This window comes from Entelurus aequoreus, linkage group LG08 (assembly GCF_033978785.1).
Source record: "Entelurus aequoreus isolate RoL-2023_Sb linkage group LG08, RoL_Eaeq_v1.1, whole genome shotgun sequence".
Classification (NCBI taxonomy): Eukaryota; Metazoa; Chordata; class Actinopteri; order Syngnathiformes; family Syngnathidae; genus Entelurus; species Entelurus aequoreus.
Genome location: NC_084738.1, coordinates 48576117 through 48594563, shown reverse-complemented (window position 1 = coordinate 48594563; position 18447 = coordinate 48576117). Strand labels below are relative to the sequence as shown.

Genomic DNA, 18447 nt, shown 5'->3' with positions numbered 1-18447 from the left:
ACCTGCAGTAATCAAACTCGTCTCAAAAATAGCACCACAGCACAAATAATAACACAACTTTTCAGTGTCTGTTGAAAACTATTAGTTGAATTTAAAATATTATGGCCGTTAGCAAAGAAAAATCCATAAATTAGCTGCACCGTTTTAGAAGCCGCAGGGTGCAAAGCGTAGGAAAAAAGTACCGACTTATAGTCCAGAATTCACAGTATTTATTATTAACTGTCTGGAATGGACTTGTGTTGTCTTTAATTCAGTTGAGGTGCGTGGTAATTAGTGGGTTTTATGTGACACAGAATGGCCACAATATTTCATTAAATTGAAATAGTCAGTAATTTTAATTATGCGGGCACGTTTGTACGTCTTTGCCTTTGAGACTTTGTATATGTAAGTAATATGAAACTATAATTATTCATTACTTGTTTATGTTAATAAATATGGTGTTTTAGACGACAATATTGTGCAGTTAAGGACAAATATGTCTATGTCTAGCTTGTGTGCTTAGCTGTTGTGCTATCTCCTAGTAGCCTATAGGCTACCATGTTACTTTTGGTAAATGGCTACACTAAAATATAGGAGAAAATCAAACTTGTGTGCTTACTGGAGGACATTTAGCTGTTAACTTGGTGTCCAGCCTCGCACAAGTAAACGCACTGCAGTACTGCTTGTATCAGAACGCCTACTTTGGAGAATTTAGATGCAAGTAGATATAATCTAATATTTTTGGGTTTTTTTTGGCTGATTTCGGATCGATATCAATATCGGATCGGGACCGGGACAACCCAAGTTGTAAAACTTTTGGACATTTGCATGAAGCAATTTACTGTGGAAATTTTTTTTTTACAACAATGAGAATTGAAGGAATATATTAATCATATTTGCATGCTACCATATAACGTAATACACTTGATTGAATTAATATATTGATTGTTCAACTACATCCCTGCAATTGTTGAATATAATTAAGGTATTGTAAATAGAGTTGCTTGCTTACAAGTGATACCTCGGTTTTAGTTCCAAAAGATGGGCCAAAGACTGAATCATACCCAAACCTTTTCTCCTATAAAAAGTAATGTATATCCGATGGTACAAACAGACTAGTTTGTTAGGTGCAATGTTTGATAGCACAATCACCAAGATGGTAAACAAAATGTTTTGTCAAAAACTGAATCATATGAAAAGGGGGGCGTATGAAAACCTACCTACCTTAAATAGTAGGTCACCCAAAGTGAGGTAGTAAATCATGTAAGTTAAACAGTAGACAAAATAAATTGCTTTGGTGGCCACATTCCAAAAAGCTAAAGACCATGGGGCGGGACTTCTTCCTTCACTAACAGTCCTATTTTGTATTTTCTGTAAAACCCGCATCCTCTTTAGTAGACATTTGATTTTGGTCTATTAGTTTTGTCAGCGTTACAGAAGCGACCTACTAACCCTCACAAGTTTTTTAACTGAACTTGGGAGCCACCAGCTGAACAGCCCAAATAATGAAAAGGAGAAGACCTAACATGGAACCCTGAGGAGCTCCTACTGGTATAAATACATAAATTGAACAAATGACTACATCTGAAGTAAACGAGCTCCAGCAACACTTTAGTTAAAGAGGCTTCCCACGATTGTACTGTTGTACAACTTTAATCCATTTTACTACTGAACAAATCTGTGAAATTGACAACCGCTTGAAGAGTCTTGATGAAGACAAAAAATCCTTCTTGAAACAATGTCTATGTATGTATTGCTTATACTAGATATCAGCATGTGCCACAATCATACAACAAAGCTTTCACAAACTCGAAAAAGTAGCCTGCTAACTCACCAACATGTTTGACAAACACATATTTACATTTTCCAACCTCTTTCAGTGAGCTCTGCACTCTATTACATGTAGATCTAGACACTCTACTACTGTATTTCTTTGGAAAAGTAGCTTACTTAACAGATGCATAGCACAACCATTAAAACTAAACTATTGACTTTGACAAATGTATTGTACACATTTAAGGATGTCGTCAGGAGGTTTCTTGTGTAGCTGCTAGGGTTTTTACTCGTCTGATTTACTACCAGATTGGTCCTCGGGATGTTGTTCCCGCCTGTGTTTCCTCTTCTGTTTTCCGCCGTGCACCAAGGCGTCTTTGTGTCCCGAGTCGTTCTGCTCTCTGGAATAGCGTTTGCACTTGCACGAGGTCACTACGGTTATCTTGTAGGTCCTGGTGCTGCCGTCCTGGCACTGGAGCCAAATACGCTGAGTTCGGGTTCGGTCGATGACGCAGCGCCACTGCTGGGCCTCTCTGCGGCTCCAGAACCTACCGGTGGGACCGCCACCGATCCAGTTGGGCAGCAGGTGAGCCGGCAGACACTCGCCAGCACAAACCAGCTCCTTAATGGGGTTGATGCTGGTGCATTGTCCGTCTGAAATGTACTTGGTGGACCTCAACTCCCTGCAGCCCACCTGGCTCTGGTCTAGATCTATAGCAGGAAAAATGTATTCATGCATCATTGAATTAAAACAAACCATACATAATCAAAAAGTAGGACACAATCGATGACCATCTTTTGAAACATTCCAAAAAATTAACAGTTTCGTAATTTCAAATTTTTGAGACCAAAATCTTAATGAAAATGAATGACAATTTTTTACAAGTTCCACATTTCTTATACTGTATTTCTCAACCACTTCTAACCATTCCAACATGAGAACATTTAACTTATTCAGGAAATCTATTTTACACATCCTAAAAAATCCCACTTTCTCCAAAATTCCCCATTTTCCGTAACACAAATTTCTTTTGATCTTGAGAATTCTTACTCGTTCCTCGTTCTCAACCGATTCAAACCCTTCCAAAAATCAAAACATTCAGATAATTCAGGACATTTTGGCTATCTGACAAAAATTCCCTTTTTTTTCCTGAATCCCCCTTTTTCCAAACACAAAATCTCTTATATCTTAAAAATCCATACTACTTCCACATTTCTCAACAGATTCAAACCATTCCCACATCCTCATCCATTAGCACATTTCCAAAAATCCACACATTTTCCATTCTTTCACATTTTCCGTGACAAAATAATTTGCCTATTTCTACGATACTTCTGCCAATTCAAAACTTTCCGACATGAAAACATTCCTCTTACTGAAAACATTCAATTGACGGTATTCCACATATAAAAATGTCCCATGTTTCCCAAAATTGCACATTTTGCTTGACAAAACAGAAATTTATAGGGCCGTCTGCCCATTTGATGATTCGATTCGGAGGAGTCTGATTGTACTATCAACCTTGCAGTTGGACTTTTTTAAAATGTGTCCACATTTCTCAACCCATTCCAAAAATCTAAATGTTCCATTCATTCAGGACATTCAGGCTAATAATTGTACATTGATAAAAATTCCCACTTTTGCAGAAATTCTACATTTTCCGATTTTACATATATTAAGAATTCTTACAACACATTTTTAACTAATTCAAACCATTTCAACATCTTTAAACATTAATCTAATTTAGGACACTATGGCTATCGTTTGAGACATTCCAAAACATTTCTAAAAATGTTCCTTAATTCCACATTTTTGCAACAAAATTCTCATTTAAAATAAATTTACCTTTTTTTTCGAGTTTCTCACATTTCTAGACTTTCGGGACAATTGGTCTAACAGCATTCCACATCCCAAAGATTCACAATTTTTTCAAAATTCCCCATTTTCCAAACACAATCCCCTTATATCTTAAAACAATCTTACTACTTCCACATTTCTCAACGGATTCCAACAAAACCAATATTAAAATGTTAAGCTGAGTCAGAACATGAGGGCTATCTGATGGCACATTTTTAAAAGTTTGCACATTTTCCTCAACAAGTTGTACATTTCTCAGCAAAACATTAAGGTCATTCGGGACATTCGGTCTATCAGCATTGCACAGCCCCCCAGAAAAGCCCAAACAAACATCTTACCTAGAACATTTTACATCTCAAAAAAATTCCACTTTTCACAAAATTTCACATTATCCATGACAAATTTTCAGTTTCACAAATTTCAATAGATTTTTTTTATAATTCGTACTAATTCCACATTCAACTCATTCCAAAAATCAACACATTCCTCCCAATTGGGACATTCAGGCTGTCGATTTTACACTTTAAAAAATTCCTATTTTTTACTTTTTCAAAGATTCCCACTTTTTATGAAATTCCACATTTTACAATTCTCACAAATTCTTACTACTTTCACGTTTCTCAACCCAATTCCAGCATCAACGTCTTTGAAATTACCACTTTTACTAGAATTCTACATTTCCCCGAAAAATGTCCCATCAAAATAAAATACATGTTTCCACACTCAAACCATTGCACCATTAAATAAAATGTTCTACATTATAAGAATTCTGAGTACAACATTTGATCAATAACTGAAAGCATCCACCTTTGCTACGTGTGTTCAATTGCTTTCCACTCACCATCGTGGACGAGTTCAGACTGCTGTTTGCCACCATTCCTCGCCTGGTTCGCAGCATCCCGGGGAGGTTCTTCCTGGGCAATGTGGACCAGCTGACCACTGGCGGACTCTCTGGCGTCATTGGAGATGGCCGTGCAGGTCCCGCTCAGGAATAGCAGGACTATGAAGAGTTGGAATCCGCTGGTCGGGCAGGTCATGACTGCAGCAGTGAAAGATGACGTTCCTGACAATGTGAGAACTCCTGAATGTATCCACTCATATACCTCCACTCTACTTTGTTATGAATGAACAGGCCACGCCCACCTACCCTGAAGCATTGCTCTCTTTAGGCACGTCCAAACGGAGCAGGGTAGTTTGATGTTTTACAAAACTTGTTTGTTCTTTAATGTCACAAAGGTCTAGTGGGTGACGGGGTTTCATTCCAGCACCCTACTGCAGTGGGGCGGCATGGCTCAGTGGGTACAGTAGTCGTCTTGTAACTGGAGGGTTACCAGTTTGATTCTGGCCTGGAGAGCTCACGTTGAGGTGTTCTGAGCAAGACACCTAACTTCTCCTGAGTTGTGGAAAACACCTATATGTGAATGTGATGTTTAATGTAAAGCACTTATAGGGTGTCATTCCAGGTATAGTAAAGCTCTATATACAGAGCATTATTACCATTGCCGTTACGGCCCTACGCTCTAATTTTCTTGAGTGAAAAAAGGTACGCAACTGCAGGGATTCTGGATGCTCAACATTCTCTCTCTCGACTTGAGTTGTCCTAGATGTGCGTTTTGGGTGGAGCATGCCTTAAAGGCCTACTGAAACCCACTACTACCGACCACACAGTCTGATAGTTTATATATTAATGATGAAATCTTAACATTGCAACACATGCCAATACGGCCGGGTTAACTTATAAAGTGCAATTTTCAACTTCCGGTTGAAAACGTCTATGTATGATGACGTATGCGCGTGACGTCAATGGTTGAAACGGAAGTATTCGGCCACCATTGTATCCAATACAAAAAGCTCGGTTTTCATCGCAAAATTCCACAGTATTCTGGACATCTGTGTTGGTGAATCTTTTGCAATTTGTTTAATGAACAATGAAGACTGCAAAGAAGAAAGCTGTAGGTGGGATCGGTGTATTAGCGGCTGGCTGCAGCAACACAACCAGGAGGACTTGACTTGGATAGCAGACGCGCTATCCGACGCTAGCCGCCGACCACATCGATGATCGGGTGAAGTCCTTCGTCGCTCCGTCGATCGCTGGAACGCAGGTGAGCACGGGTGTTGATGAGCAGATGAGGGCTGGCTGGCGTAGGTGGATAGCTAATGTTTTTAGCATAGCTCTGTGAGGTCCCATAGCTAAGTTAGCTTCAATGGCGTCGTTAGCAACAGCATTGTTAAGCTTCGCCAGGCTGGAAAGCATTAACCGTGTAGTTACAGGTCCATGGTTTAATAGTATTGTTGATTTTCTGTGTATCCTTCCAGTCAGGGGTTTATTTCTTTTGTTTCTATCTGCAGTTAAGCCCGATGCTATCACGTTAGCTCCGTAGCTAAAGTGCTTCACCGATGTATTGTCGTGGAGATAAAAGTCACTGTGAATGTCCATTCCGCGTTCTCGACTCTCATTTTCAAGAGGATATAGTATCCGAGGTGGTTTAAAATACAAATCCGTGATCTACAATAGAAAAAGGAGAGAGTGTGGAATCCAATGAGCCAGCTTGTACCTAAGTTACGGTCAGAGCGAAAAAAGATGCGTCCTGCACTGCACTCTAGTCCTTCACTCTCACGTTCCTCATCCACGAATCTTTCATCCTGGCTCAAATTAATGGGGTAATCGTCGCTTTCTCGGTCCGAATCGCTCTCGCTGCTGGTGTAAACAATGGGGAAATGTGAGGAACCTTTCAACCTGCACGTCACGCTACTTCCGGTACAGGCAAGGCTTTTTTTTATCAGCGACCAAAAGTTGCGAACTTTATCGTTGATGTTCTCTACTAAATTCTTTCAGCAAAAATATGGCAATATCGCGAAATGATCAAGTATGACACATAGAATGGATCTGCTATCCCCGTTTAAATAAAACAATTTCATTTCAGTAGGCCTTTAAATGTGGGCGTTCCATGTCAAATCTGGCCTTCTGCGTATTCTCCCATCGACTTAAGTACCTTTGTCCTGGAAGGTGAAAACGTTACATTGCACTTGAAGTTTGGATGCAGTATACACCACACGTCATAACATTTGAAAAGAAACTACCAGAAAGCTATACTCTATTCTGATCTCCTTAATTGAGACACCTGGAAACATCCATTAAGATGGGCCCGAAAATGCCGTTCTGTTTTAAAGGCCTACTGAAACCCACTACTACCGACCACGCAGTCTGATAGTTTATATATCAATGATGAAATCTTAACATTGCAACACATGCCAATACGGCCGGGTTAACTTATAAAGTGCAATTTTAAATTTCCAGGGGAACTTCCGGTTCAAAACGCCTCTGAGGATGACGTATGCGCGTGACGTAGCCAGTAGAACACAGGTATGGCTTCCCCCATTGAAGCCAATACGAAATAGCTGTTTTCATCTCATTCTGGATGTATTCTGGACATCTGTGTTGGTGAATCTGTTGCAATTTGTTCATTGCATTATGGAGAAAGAAGCTGAGCAAGCAAAGAAGAAAGTCGGTGCGAAGCGAAGTATTTTGCGAGGGAAGTCAGCAACACAACACAGTCGGTGTTTCATTGTTTACATTCCCGAAAGATGCAGTCAAGATCGAAGAACTCGGACAACAGAGACTCTTACCAGGAGGACTTTGACTTCGTTAACAGACGCAGACGCGATACCGTGAGTACGCTTCCAAACATTTGATCGCTTGCTATAACTAGCTCGAGCTAGTAGCTAGGAGCTAGGAGCTAGCATAACAAACACCTAGGTGTTTCTTATGCGGGATTAATTTGTGGCATATTAAATATAAGCCTGGTTGTGTTGTGGCTAATAGAGTATATACATGTCTTGTGTTTATTTACTGTTGTAGTCATTCCCAGCTTAATATCAGGTCCCACCCGCGTGCTTCCAAACATTTGATTGCTTGCCCGTACGTGCGTGTCATGTACGTAACTTTGGTTAAATATATAAGCTTTATGAACCTTGGGTTAGGTGAACGGTTCTTTGGGCTGAGTGATTGTGTGTGTTGTGCAGGTGTTTGAATTGTATTGGCTCGTTATATATACGGGATCCCGTCCATATTACCCGCTCGAGCTATAACTAGCTCGAGCTAGTAGCTAGTAGCTAGGAGCTAGCATAACAAACACCTAGGTGTTTTTATGCGGGATTAATTTGTGGCATATTAAATATAAGCCTGGTTGTGTTGTGGCTAATATAGTATATATATGTCTTGTGTTTATTTACTGTTTTAGTCATTTCCAGCTGAATATCAGGTCACCCCCGGCTCTCACAGCATCTTTCCTATCTGAATCGCTTCCACTCCCCACTAGTCCTTCACTTGCACTTTACTCATCCACAAATCTTTCTTCATCCTCGCTCAAATTAATGGGGAAATCGTCGCTTTCTCGGTCCGAATCTCTCTCACTTCATGCAGCCATCATTGTAAACAATAGGGAACTTTGCGTATATGTTCAATTGACTACGTCACGCTACTTCCGGTAGGGGCAAGCCTTTTTTTATCAGATACCAAAAGTTGTGATCTTTATCGTCGTTGTTCTATACTAAATCCTTTCAGCAAAAATATGGCAATATCGCGAAATGATCAAGTATGACGCATAGAATAGATCTGCTATCCCCGTTTAAATAAAAAAAAATCATTTCAGTAGGCCTTTAACTATCAAAAATCAAAATGCACATCGGAAGTGGACGCGCGTGTATTGGCTGTGTTTGGACATCCTGGAACTAACAGATAGGGGTGCATAAAAAAATCGATTCACACCCGAATTGCAATTGGTATTCATGCTGATTCTTAAATTGATAAATATGTTTCAAAAATTGATTAAAAAAAATAAACATTAACATTTTTAATGTTTGTTTGTTTTTCAACAACAATATGATACAAAACTTCACATAAAAAAAAATAATGGCAACAGTATGAAAGTCATAAATGCAAGCTTCTATAATTTTTTAAAGTGGACCTAAAAAGTTGTCTCAAGTTGCCAGGCAATAATCCAAGATTATTAACAAAACTAACAAATAAATAAACATTTGTGACGGACAACACTTGAAAGATAATGAAACAAAAACATTTTTTCAAGTTTGAAATCGTTTTTTGAATGTGGGAAGTTTTCGTGGCCTTTTTGTTTATTTTTGTCATCATTAGTGAATCTTTTATTTTTTTCATTTAAAAAAAGTCATTTTTAATTTAAAGAAAACATCTTTTTATACAAATACATTTTTAAAAATATGTTTTAGGCCACCTCCATGTAACCAGAAGGAGCTTTTCTCACCTGTAACCTGTTTGAAAAAGTTCAATTATAATTATTATACCAAATAATACGTTGCAAGATTCGGTTTGAATCGAGTTGAATCGAGAATCGATTCTGAATTGAATCATCAACCCAGGATTCATAATCGGATCAAATTGTTAGTTGCCCAAAGATTCACACCCCTACTAACAGACGTTCAATAATACCTTTGTACAAAAATTTCATCTGGACAGTGAGCATTGAGCTATGTGAATAATTAATAGAAAATACACACACACACACACACGTGCACGCACACACACACATACACACACACACACACACACACACACACATTTATTAAACATAGCGTTGTATCAATAGATTCCATTGATTATTTTTGACAGTTATTATCAAACTGTCACGCTTCCCTGTGCAAGCACAAACATACACACACACACACACACACACACACACACACACACACACACACACACACACACACACACACACACAAACACACTTACACGCACACACACACACGCACTCAAACAGATAACTTGTAAATAAAGTGTAATCTATATATCAATGCTCACACCCAGCCAATGCAGGAAGAAGAAGCTATTGTAGTGTGCATACACACACTACATCGCCATGGCACTGCCTGAATTGATACAGCCTTTTCAAATTTGTAGTTTTATCCTTTTGAATGGCTTAGAATGAAGTGTTACGAGATTTTCCTGTTCCATGATTTCCATGCAACCAAGAAAAAAAAGGCACATCGGCAAAGTCCACTTCATATTAGTGAGCCCACTTTGATTGCAGACTTAACTTACACGGGGTGGGCATGTCCATGTGGGCATGATGGGAGAATTCAAATAAGAGGAATGTGCGTAACTTCAAGCGCAAGCGGGAGAAAGGGCACTGAGTGAATATTTTGTTCACCTTTACAGGGGATCTAATTTGCAAAAACATATGTTCTTACCTATTCATAGGTGGATTAATGACCGGGCCTACCGGGCCCAGGCCCAGGGGGCCAGAGGCCCCAAGGGGCCAGGCCAACTTGGCCCCGCGGCCGCGACCCAAGCAAAACTACTTTTGCAAAAATAATAATCTTAAGCCCCAAGGGGCCAGGCCAACTTGGCCCCGCGGCCATGATCCATAGAGGGTAAGAGGCCCCAAGGGGCCAGGTCAACTTGGCCCCGCGGCCGCGACCCACAGAGGGCCAGAGGCCCCAAGGGGCCAGGCCAACATGGCCCCGCGGCCATGATCCATAGACGGTCAGAGGCCCCAAGGGGCCAGGCCAACTTGGCCCCGCGGCCACGATCCATAGAGGGTCAGAGGCCCCAGGGGGCCAGGTCAACTTGGCCCCGCGGCCACGATCCATAGACGGTCAGAGGCCCCAAGGGGCCAGGCCAACTTGGCCCCGCGGCCACGACCCACAGAAGGCCAGAGGCCCCAAAGGGCCAGGCCAACTTGGCCCCGCGGCCGCGAGCCACAGAAGGCCAGAGGCCCCAAGGGGCCAGGTCAACTTGGCCCCGCGGCCACGATCCATAGAGGGTAAGAGGCCCCAAGGGGCCAGGTCAACTTGGCCCCGCGGCCGCGACCCACAGAGGGCCTGAGGTCCTAAGGGGTCAGGCCAACTTGGCCCCGCGGCCATGATCCATAGAGGGCCAGAGGCCCCGAGGGGTCAGGCCAACTTGGCCCCGATCCATAGAGGGTCAGAGGCCCCAAGGGGCCAGGCCAACTTGGCCCCGCGGCCACGACCCACAGAGGCCCCAAGGGGCCAGGCAAAATTGGCCCCGCGGCCATGATCCACAGAGGGCCAGAGGCTCTCAATCATTATTATCAAAGCTAATTCTCAAATTGGATGGATCACACAACCTCACTCACATATTCTTTATCAATTATTAAAGGTTGTTTCTGAATTTTGATCACAGAACTTAATGCAAATATTCTTGATTGATTGACAAAGCTCATTCTCAAATTTTGATTACACAACCTTACTCTGACAAATTATCATTATCAAAAAGCTCTATCTCGAATTTGGATCACAGAATCTCACTCAAGTATTCTTAGCTGTGCCCCTCCCCCATCAAGTCTTTCATAAACCGGTCTGTTCTTTTAGAATCTCCTCATTTGGTATTTTGAACTCGTGAGAGACTGCTCAAAATTTGGTTTCCTTTCCCTCAGTTCAGACTCAGAGATAATTTGAAATCATTCAACAAGAAGTTTAACGCGCGCACACACACACACACACACACTTGAGTTGAGCATTACTTGGAAATTCTTATATTTTCCATTTTGCTGTTATTATCAGCATCTTCCCATTTTGTCCTTTTCTTTCGAGAAAGTTTACAGTCTGACATTTGTCACTGCTGTCAGTTAATAACTTTTTGGTCTTTGACCCATTTTGTCATTTTCTCGATTCGATCGTCCCTGACCACTCTCTCCTGTCTGGCAGACATCGTTGCTGCCATCATAGCTAGCAAGCTGCCTGCAGCGGGTCATCCCTATGTTCCCCGTCCCTATGTTACCCGGGTCCTATGTTCCCCTCTACCGGGGAACTAAGGACCCTTTTTAAAAAAAAAGGGTTCTATGTTCCCCGCTGCGGGGAACGTACAACACTTTTTCCAGAAAAGGGTTCTATGTTCCCCGCTGCTTCCAATGCGCGACTAAGTAAGACGCACGCAGACACGCATGACAGAGACGCGTTTAAGTTGTCGAAGGAAGGAAGTTCGCGTTTGAGTTGCTCTATCTGCTGCCGCACGCCCTGTGACAGGTTAGGTTTAGGGATGGTTTTGGTCAGGGCACAATTTCGCCAAAAAAGTGCTCCACAACGCCCTGTGACAGGTTAGGTTTAGGGATAGTTTTGGTCAGGGCACAATTTCGCCAAAAAAAAGTGCTCCACAACGCCCTGTGACAGGTTAGGTTTAGGGATGGTTTTGGTCAGGGCACAATTTCGCAATTTCGCCAGATACAATGCAGGGAACATAGGACCCTTTTTTAGAAAAAGGGTCCTAAGTTCCCCGGTCGCATACAAAGACCCAGGAACAACCGGGGAACATAGGACCCGGGGAACATAGGACCCGGGGAACATAGGCACGCTCCCGCCTGCAGATAGCAACATTTTGGTGTCCTTTGGGAAAATATTTAGAAAGAAGACAAAAGTACACACAGTTGTACAACTATTATCTTTATGATCTTTTTTTTGTTAGTTTCTCTGTTACTGTGTGTGGCCAATTAAGCGACTTTTGGCCATACCTGGCTGGTGACATTTAGCGACTTTCTGGTTGATGTTAAGATTAATAATAGCAACAGTTCTCTTCATCTTAATGCAATTTATTGTGTCTGTCTCTCCACATTTTGCCATTAGGTACTTTGAGCTCTTGTTGGTCAGTCACTCTAAGGTACATTGTTGCTGCCATCATAGCTAGCAAGCTGCCTGCAGATAGCGACATTTTGGTGTCCTTTGAGAAATATTAAGAAAGAAGACAAAAGTACAAGACATTGTACGATTACTATCTTTTTAAAATTATTTGTTTCACTGTGTGATTGACCGACTTTGCCGCTAGATTTCGCGTCTTTTGGCCATACCTGGCTAGCGACTAAAAACATCATTTAGCGACTTTTTGGTTGTGAAGATAAGTGGTAAAAGCAGATCTTCCTGTTGGTCTTCCCACATTTTGCCATTTGGTACTTTGCACTCTTCTTGGTCACTCCAAGGCATTTGTCCCTGCCTTCAGCTAGTCACTTGGCTCTTTTGGAATATATTTCACTGTAATTGGCTCTCTCTCTCTCTTTCTCCTCAGTACAAATCAGCCTGTTCCCTTGCCATTCATCACTGACCACTCTGCTCTCCTGTCTGTCAGACATTATTGCTGCTTGCAGATAGCTTGGGGTCCTTAGAGAAAATATCAGAAGAGAAAAGTACACAATTATCTTAATTATCTTTTTTATTCAGTCAGTCCTTCAGTGAGTCCCAGTGTGTTGGCGATTAAGCAACGTTGGCATTCAATTAGCGACTTTTGGCCATACATGGCTGGCGACTCAAAAAACTAGAAAAAAAGTACAAAAAGTTGTACAATTAATATCGTTATTATCCTTAATTCCCCTGAATCCTAGAGTGTGTTGCAATTAAGCAACTTTGCTGCTAGGTTTAGCGACTCTTGTTTTGGGCATACCTGGCTAGCGACTACAAACATTATTCAGCAACTTTTTGGCTGTTAAGATTAACGTTAATAAATTAAATCCTAATACAATTTATTGTGTTGGTCTCGCCATCTTGCTATTAGGTACTTTGAATTCTTGTTGGTCTCTGCTAAGGTATCTGGCTGTTGTCTTTGCCTTCAGTTAGTCACTTGGCTCTGGAATATATTTAACTGTACTTGGCTCTCTCTTTCTCCTCAGTACAAATCAGTCTGTTCCCTTGCCATTTAGACATTTTCTTGATTGGATCATCACTGACCACTCTGCTCTCCTGCTGTCTATCAGACATTGTTGCTCCCATCATAGCTAGCAAGCTGCCTTGGTGTCCTTTGTGAAAATATTTAGATAGAAGACTAAAGTGCACAAAGGTGTACAATTATTATCTTTTCAAAATATTTGTTTCACTGTCAGTGTGATTGACCGACTTTGCCGCTAGATTTCGCGTCTTTTGGCCATACCTGGCTAGCGACTGAAAACATCATTTAGCAACTTTTTGGTTGTGAAGATAAGAGGTAAAAGCAGATCTGCCTGTTGGTCTTTCCACATTTTGCCATTTGGTACTTTGCACTCTTGTTGGTCACTCCAAGGCATTTGTCCCTGCCTTCAGCTAGTCACTTGGCTCTTTTGGAATATATTTCACTGTAATTGGCTCTCTCTCTCTTTCTCCTCAGTACAAATCAGTCTGTTCCCTTGCCATTTAGACATTTTCTTGATTCGATCATCACTGACCACTCTGCTCTCCTGCTGTCTATCAGACGAATCAGTTGATTCTCTGCTCTCAATTGTCTATGCTAGTAAGCTGTTATTCTCTGCTTTGGAGTGTTGATGCTGGGTTGCTAGTTTTCTAAATCACCTCACACACTTGAAGGAAGCAGCACCGATCATAAACACACAAACAAACTCACACACACACACACACACACACACACACACACACACACACACACACACACATAGTTGGTTTATCTGTTGTGATAGGCAAAGAGCCAATGTGCAAAGAAAGAAGGGAAATATGGATCATAAACGTTTAAGTGGAGGAGCTAGAAAAAAAATTCAGCAAGAAAAGAAAAAAAAGGAATCAGTTTTACTTGAGAGTGTTCCAAATATCTCCAGCTTCTTCAGTACAAAGACATCTGCTGAAAGCAATTCTATAAATGCTACTGCAAATTCAGCTAAGGTTAGCAATGCACCTGAGCTAGCATGTAGCTCCCAAGATCCTGAGACCACTACAAGTGTAGACACTGAACCAAATGCTTCTGATGCTTATGATTCAACCAATTCAGCAGTAGCCAGTTGCTCGGATGAATGTGAGGTCACTGCACCTCTGGACAGCATAGAAAATGAGCTGAATCTTTCTTCAACACCATCTACAGTGACAACTCTACCTAGTGATCCCGCTAAATGGGCTGAGACCCTCACTGAGTCAATGAAGGAAGTTCTTATTCAAAGAGGTGCAAAATCATTTCACAACCGTCACAGCCATTATCCAGCTTCTGTGAGGAACAGTGGGCTAGGAGGCAAAACCCGATGCCTAAACAATGAACATTTTACTTCACACTTGCCCAATGGACAACGAGTACAAAGAGAGTGGCTGATGTACTCTCCCTCTACTGGTAATGTTTACTGCTTTGCATGCAAACTGTTTTCCCCAAAAACGCATTCTTTTGTGACAGGCTATTGTGATTGGAAACACTCAGAAAGATTTGGTGAACATGAGCGAAGTGCTGAGCACATAACCTGCATGCAAGCAGTCTTGAACCGCGCCAAAGGTGCCACAGTTGATGCAGACCTGTTCAAACAGTTTCAGGCAGAGAGCAGCTATTGGAGGCAGGTGTTACAAAGAGTTGTTGCAGTCATTAAATTCCTTGCAGAAAGGGGCCTTGCATTTAGGGGTAAAAATGAATCGTTAGGGTCTCCTCTCAATGGGAACTACCTTGGTATTCTGGAGGTCCTGGCTGAATTTGATCCCTTTCTAAAGGATCACATCAGAAAGTTTGGGCAGATGGGTCGAGGTAATACCTCATATCTGTCCTCCACCATTTGTGAGGAATTCATTGAATTGATGGGTGCAAAAACCAAACAGGCTATAGCAGATGAACTGCAAGCAAGCAAATACTACTCTATCATTGTGGATTCAACCCCAGATTTATCTCATGTGGACCAATTGACATTCATATTCCGTTTTGTTAGCAAAGAGGGCAGTGTTGTTGAACGCTTTGTGGGTTTTGAGCCCATTACTAGCCATACAGGTGAAAGTTTGGCTAACTGTGTCATGTCTGTGTTGGAAAATCTAGGGTTAGAGCTGTCAAATTGCAGGGGGCAGGCTTATGATAATGCCAGCAACATGTCAGGGAGGTATAATGGGTTGCAGGCTCACTTAAAGAAAAGCAACCCATTAATACACTATATTCCATGTGCAGCTCACTCTTTGAATTTGGTGGGAGTCAACAGCATTGACAGATGTGGAAATGAAGTCTCTAAGTATTTTGACTTGATTCAGTCTATTTACAACTTCACAACTGCATCCACACACCGATGGGACAGGGTATTTGGCAATTCCAACATAGATCTCACACTTAAAGCTTTATCCAACACGCGTTGGAGTTGCCGTGCAGAATCTACCAAAGCACTGTGGCAGAACTACAGTAAAATAAAAGCAGCACTACAGGTTATTTCCACTGATGACACAGAGAAACGAGACACACGAACTGAAGCTGACAGTCTAGTGCGGAAGCTGGATTCACTTGAGATGGCCTTCATGGCAGGCTTTTGGGACACTGTTCTGTCCAGATTTCAGGCCACAAGTCTGCAACTTCAAAAAGCAGACATGGACCTTGGTACAGCAGTTAGATTGCTGGAATCTCTGCGCACCTTTGTTCTCTCCCAAAGAGATCTATTTGATCATTTTGAGCAGAAAGCCTTAAACATGTTGGGTGGCACCCCATCTTACAGGGCTGAACGGACGAGGAAACGTAAAAAGTTTGCTGATGAATCAGCATCCCCAGATGTTGTGCTTGAGGGAAGGCAACTGTTTCAAATAGAGACATTTATTGCCTCTATTGATCAACTGAGTTCAAGCCTTAATCACCGTCTGGAGGCCTACAAACATCTGAACAATTTGTTCAGTGTCCTTTTCTCTTTGGATACAGAGTCCAATGCTTCAGTCCTTCACAAGGCCAAGATTCTCACTGAATCATACCCATCTGACCTCAATGAAAGTCTTGGACAGGAGCTTATACAGTTCAAATCTTTTATACAGCTCAACAACACTGATGAGGAGAGGACCCCTTCAGGACTGCTCAAAACAATAATACATTTTGGACTACAGCCTACGTTTCCTAATACATACATTGCGCTACAGATTTTTCTCACTCTACCGGTCAGTAACTGTGAGGGAGAACGCTCATTCTCTCTTTTGTCAAGAGTAAAAAATGAGCTGCGCACAAGAATGACTCAGAAAAGATTAAATGCGTTATCTCTAATGGCAATTGAGAGTGAGCTGACAAGAGAGTTGGACTTCAATGATGTGGTGGATGATTTTGCAAAATTGAAAGCACGAAAGAAACCCCTTGCTTAAAGGTGCACTGTGTAAGATTTTTAGGTTATTTCCAGAATTCACCCATTCACTAATGTTAGGCTACCTGTTTTCATGAATACTTACCACCACCATAAAATTCTAAGTATCCATTATGACTTGGAGAATTGCACTTTTGCCATTTCTGGGAAGTGTCACCTGGATTGTGAAGATAGGATTGACTTTAGGCAGAAGCTTGGTGCTTTCTCTGGCAAACTGAACCTCAAGCTTCATTCTCTGCAGCTTTGCATTCTTGTGCAGACTTTCATCCACAAGGAACTTTTCAACTTCCCCACTATCGTGAAGGGGCCATCAAAAGATTTCAGTGTGTCCAGCATGTCTAGTCTCTTACTCTCCTTTCTTTGAGCCATCTCTTGTTTCTCATCTGCCCTACTCTCGAATTTTGCCTTCATGAATTTACTCCAGTTGAGTTCAACCTCCCTTTTTGCTTGTGCTGCTGCCTTGAAACCTCTGAAGCTCCTGGCTCTTCTGTAAAATTATTGACCTATTGACTGCGTTCAGTGTGCCCAACTTCTTCAGTTTGTAGTCCACCTTGCCACATTGTCTCTCCATCCCAATGTTGTGCACAGGGGTGCCATCAATGTTACTAGCCTGTTCACTGACAGGGTCCATTGGGAAGGTCTCCTCATCCATCCTCTGCCTGGCCAGGACAGTCTTCAGATGGGGCAGCATGAGATCTGTCAGCTGCTTCACTTCATCCAAGTATTCGGCAGCCACGTCTGACACTGAGTTCAGGACATGTCCAGTGCCTGTCCAGCCACTATAGCATTCTTGGAAATGGGCTATCTTGACCTGCATGCAGCCCTTGTACCATGAACTGGCCTACACCTTTCTTTGTGGTGCTCTCCGATGCATGTTATCATTTTACCTTTCTCCTTCTCCTCAAGCTTAACCACAAATAGATACAGACTTTGAGCCTCAATTTGCTGCACAGCTGCCGTTATGCCAATGTGTTTTCCTAAGATATTATTTTATTTTTAATGATAGAAGGGAGGAAAAGGGGGCAAAAATCATGTCCGATTTAGTTTTTTGGGTGGGTTGGGGGGTTTATTTCATGATAGCTACCAACTTCCAATACATAATATCTCTCAAATGACCCAATGCACCATCACTGAAGTGGGCGTAATCATTTTCAAAAATGTTTATTTTTAGGCCATTTATCCCCTCCCCCTGTGTCTGTGTGAAACCTGTGCTTGTCAGTGTCTGTGTGGTATACCTAATAGTGTGTGTGCAGTATGTGCACTCTTCTGTACAGTACAGTGTGCATGTCTGTTCACAGTATACAGTATTTCTTGCATAGTGCGTGCGTGTGTGTGCGCCCACACGCGCGGGGGGTTGAGGGGCCAAGACCATGTCAGGCCCAGGGGGCCAAAATTTCTTAATCCGCCCCTGTACCTATTGGTACCTGTTTTTGTGTATTTGGGATCTGTATAAGTTGGCCCAACTTGTGACGTTTTTCCAATTGGTGACATCAGCAAATATCTCCACATATGGTAAAGTTTTACCTGAAGAGCTTTGCGCGATTCCGCCATTGTAGTCCAACGTTGTAGTCAATAAGTTCCTTTTTTTTTTCTCTATCCTCGTGCTGTGAAGCAGACTTTTTTTTAGGGTGTCTGAAAATCATGGCACATATATAATGTTACTAACACTGGTGAATGTCATTGAAATCCATGAAAAATATAAGATTTAAATTTGAAAAGGCCTTATGCTAATGTACAAACCCCAAAACCAGTGAAGTTGGCACGTTATGCAAATCATAGATAAAAACAAAATACAATGATTTGCAAATTATTTTC

General features: G+C 41.8%; 1 protein-coding gene across 2 annotated transcripts; it reads right to left on the bottom strand.

Moving 5' to 3' along the window:
• Nucleotides 1-1640: 1640 nt before the first annotated feature.
• Nucleotides 1641-18447, bottom strand: sostdc1b (sclerostin domain containing 1b). Of its 2 annotated transcripts, XM_062055046.1 has the most exons (5): nucleotides 18373-18447; nucleotides 18157-18264; nucleotides 4758-5003; nucleotides 4452-4649; nucleotides 1641-2463 (listed from the first exon to the last, which is right to left on the bottom strand). In XM_062055046.1, exons 3-5 carry the CDS (start codon nucleotides 4765-4767, stop codon nucleotides 2039-2041), a joined length of 633 nt encoding a protein of 210 aa, XP_061911030.1. In that variant the 5' UTR covers nucleotides 4768-5003; nucleotides 18157-18264; nucleotides 18373-18447; the 3' UTR covers nucleotides 1641-2038. The 2 variants fall into 2 exon arrangements, with proteins under 2 accessions (XP_061911030.1, XP_061911031.1); XM_062055047.1 differs by lacking the exons at nucleotides 18157-18264; nucleotides 18373-18447 and adding an exon at nucleotides 7844-7906.

Bases quoted from the DNA above. Each gene is read 5' to 3' on its own strand.
- sostdc1b (XM_062055046.1), bottom strand. The intron at 2,464-4,451 runs GTGAGTGGAAAG...TTCCTGCTATAG, and splicing joins GTCTGAACTCGTCCACGATG to ATCTAGACCAGAGCCAGGTG.